Below are 3,869 nucleotides of genomic sequence, written 5' to 3'. Positions count from 1 at the left end.
AGTAGAGGACAACTGACGACAGTAAGGATGAGGAAAGAACACAGTATGAGCATGGCATTGATAAATCAGTCCATTTACAATTCTACTGTGCATAAGCACATGTAAATATCCCCCTCCCCATCTTTTGGGAACGGCCTGAAGACAATTCAGTCAGTAGCACTGCCCCCGGGGAGGGGGGGGGGATGCTGAACTTAAACGAATGCTAAAGAAACACGATTCAAGAGAAGAGGCAATTTTCGACACTCCCGTGGAGCACGTGGGAGACAACCGGGGGGGGGGGGGGGTGGTGAAATCTACAAGCTAAGTGAGTGAGCGGATGAACGATGGCCTTACCGTTGCTGGCAGACAGGATGATGTGTGGCACCATGAAGACCAGCGAGCCCACGGCCATGAGGACTGAGCCCACAGCCACCCAGCGAGCCTTGTTGTACTGGGGGTTGGAGCCGATGTAACTGACCAGGATGACCACACACAGGGCGCCGATGTCTTGGGCCGAGGTGATCAGAGCTGACCTATATCAAAGTCATAGATTACAGGTCACAGGTCAGAGGTCGGGGAGTTGGTGCGGTTTGTGTTGGACACCAGGGAAACAAGTAGAATGTAATAATGACACGATAAAAAGTGCTTCCCGGCCCAACAAACAGTCACAGTACAACCTGTCCAAGACGGTCATCTACTGTCGAGGAGGAAAGAGGTAGTCTTAGACAGGTGGTACTTTAGACGGTGTGATTGTAATACAGAAAAAAAAGAAAAGCTAGAAGGGAACAAGGGAAAGGTCGTTTCTACAGGAAGTTGTCGTTGACTGCTGATCCTTGGGGAAAGTTGACTGTGTTAACTAAGTCTTATTTTCTAAAGTTCGATCTTGAGTGAAAAGAAGTACATTGACAGAACAAAGCTCACTAAGTGCACAGACAAAGTAAGACTGATAAACAGCAGATACACAAAAAGAGCAAGACAGACAGACAGACAGAAACAACAGAGGATAGGAAAAGGAGGAAGCAAACGGCGCCTTACGCCACACAAGACAACCACTGCTTAACAAAATAAAAAGAAGAAAAATATAAACTTCGGTCATGTTAACTTTCACCACGCCATTTTAAAAGAGATGCTCGAAGGAATGATGCGGGGCAGGAGAGCCAGGGGTGGACAAAGAGTAACATAAATGGACAACACTAAGACATGGACCGGCCCGAGTATGGCAGAATGTAGAATGGCAGCTCGTGACCGTGGGCGCTGGATGGTCATTATATGTCAGCCTCTGAGTCAGAGATGACACCTCCAGGTATCCAGGAATACTCACCGACTTTTCGCACTTGGAAACTAATTAATAAATAGCATTCGTATAGCGCGCATCCCCGCTCAACAGCTAGCTAGCTCCATGCGCTTTACGATCTATAGTATAATACAAGGAACATTCAGATATTAGATCATTTTTCAGAGATAAAGTATAGCGCATGCGCAGACCTAGAGCTGGTCATCCCAAACTGTTTCTCTATGTGGGGCCGGGCGGCGTTGACCATCCCGTTGACCGCATAGCCCTCCACAAAGCACAGGAACACGGCGCAGGCCACGAACACCGCCATCTTGTTCACGGACTGCAGACATCGTGGCCTGTGGGGTCAAAGGACAACAGAAGGTTCTTGTAAACGTTTTACGCCAAATTTGACTAAGTTTAGGTCATTTAGGAGGCGGGCTGCTTCGACATATACTGTCTGGGTTAATCAGGGCTGAGAGGGTACAACATCTCGGCAGACACAAAGAGATCTCAATGAAGCATTTTCCTCACAATTCAGATTATTTAGGAGGCGGGCGCCCAATCTGTCTTGTTTGTTTTTGTAAAGTGTTTTACGGCGCTCGCAACTGCATAGGTCATATGAGCGCGCGGGACACTCCTAATATTTTCAGTTGGTAGGAAATTTTGAATTTTGCCCGGGTGGCGGCCGAAGTCTACTCTTATCGATTTTAGACCACCAAGGGATCTTTAACGTGCGCAACTTGCACACGGGCCCCCCGAGATTTTTTCGCCCTTGTCCGAGAAGGCTAGGTGTAGATCTTTCCTACCAGAAGATCAGGGGTGTGGCAGAAAGACAGCAGTAAGGAGGAGCCAAGGAGTAGCAGTAGAAAGGCTGCAGAAAGAGTCAGGAGCCCAGAGGAGGGGGCAAAGGAGGTGAAGGGGTGGGGGCAGAAAGTGGAATTGAAAGCAGACAACAGAACATTGCTAGAGAGCAGGAAAGGAGGTGAAAGGAGACAATTTTAGAGAAGAAAATTTTTCGGTCGCTACCCGGATTCGAACCCGGGACCTTTGAATGAGAGGCCAACACCTTAACCTCTAGGCCACGAGAGCCCCCCTCCATCCTGTCTGTAGGGGCCAGCCAGGACCTAGACGGATACAACACCCCAGCAGTAAGACTGAGATGTTCGATATAAATTCTCCCCACACGAGAATCGAACGCTTGTCTTTTGTGGGCACAGCTGAAGAGCCTGCCCGCTACACCACAAACGCCTGAGACAAGGAGAGGTTGTGGACATGTCGTGATGAAAGACTTTAGAGATGAAAGACTTTAGTGAGGAAAGACTTTCGTGAGGAAAAACTTTAGTGAGGAAAAACTTCAATGAGGAAAGACTTTAACGTAAGTGAGGAAAGACTTAAATGTGGAAAGACTTTAATGAGGAAAGACTTTAGTGAGGAAAGACTTTAACCTAAGTGAGGAAAGACTTTAGTGAGGAAAGACTTTAACGTAAGTGAGGAAAGACTTTAGTGAGGAAAGACTTTAATGAGGAAAGACTTTCGCGAGGAAAGACTTTAGTGAGGAAAGACTTTAATGAGGAAAGACTTTAGAGGAACGACTTTAGTGAGGAAAGACTTTAGTGAGGAAAGACTTTAGAGGAAAGACTTTTGTGAGGAAAGACTTTAACGTAAGTGAGGAAAGACTTTTGTGAGGAAAGACTTTAATAAGGAAAGACTTTAGTGAGGAAAGACTTTGGTGAGGAAAGACTTTAACGTAAGCGAGGAAAGACTTTTGTGAGGAAAGACTTTAATGAGGAAAGACTTTAGTGAGGAAAGACTTTGGTGAGGAAAGACTTTAATGAGGAAAGACTTTAGTGAGGAAAGACTTTGGTGAGGAAAGACTTTAATGAGGAAAGACTTTAACTTTAGTAAAGACTTCAGTGAGGAAAGATATTAACTTTAGTGAGGAAAGACTTTAGTGAGGACTTTAGTGAGGAAAGATTTTAACTTTAGTGAGGAAAGACTTTAATGAGAAAGACTTAAGAGGAAAGACTGTCTTCATCACGACACACCGCTGTCTGTGGTGCAGTGGATATGCGCTTCACTGTCGCATGCAGGACACCCAAGTTCAATTCTCGAGTGGGGAACACGTTTATTGAGGATCTCAGCCTCTTTGTTGGGACATTGCATCCCTCTCAGCCCGGGTTGGCTCTGACAGGCAGTGTCGATGCTCGCCTCCTAAACTATTTGCATCGTCTCGACAGGAGCGTAAAATATCTACATTAAAAAGAAACCACAAAAAGGCACTCTTTGGGAGAGGTGGTCCCAGCCTAACGCCATAGATCTTTATATATAAAATCGGTAGCAAAAAACGGAAGTCGAGTAAAAAAAAAAGCTGACTGAGTTGCCAGGGTGAAAAGGTCACCGATAAATTTACAGAAAGGTCCAAACCCATTGTAGACTATTTTTGGAACTATTTTAACGGTTTTTAGTGTGATGAGAACAATTTTGGCACTAAAAACTGTCACAAACATTTGTGAGGCAGCGTGATGGAATCAAGCGCTCGTCAAAATAATCAAAGTGAAGAAACTTGCATTTTTCCGCAGGTTTGTGAATTTTTATCGAATTTTTTTTTTTTGGG

The 3,869-nt window shown here is 45.3% G+C and overlaps 1 protein-coding gene across 1 annotated transcript; it reads right to left on the bottom strand.

Annotated features, from left to right (window-relative positions):
* Positions 1–333: 333 nt before the first annotated feature.
* On the bottom strand, positions 334–1,623 carry LOC101848428 (solute carrier organic anion transporter family member 5A1; the record flags this gene model as incomplete). Its single annotated transcript, XM_013081322.2, is given in 2 exon segments — positions 334–512; positions 1,465–1,623. Coding segments are annotated over 2 exon segments (298 nt in total), but the record flags the coding sequence as incomplete, so codon positions are not given.
* Between the last annotated feature and the right edge of the window lie 2,246 nt (positions 1,624–3,869).

Source organism: Aplysia californica, unplaced genomic scaffold (assembly GCF_000002075.1).
Source record: "Aplysia californica isolate F4 #8 unplaced genomic scaffold, AplCal3.0 scaffold00126, whole genome shotgun sequence".
Lineage (NCBI taxonomy): Eukaryota > Metazoa > Mollusca > Gastropoda > Aplysiida > Aplysiidae > Aplysia > Aplysia californica.
The sequence above is the reverse complement of the archived record's forward strand: the minus strand, read 5'-3'. Positions and strand labels throughout refer to the sequence as shown.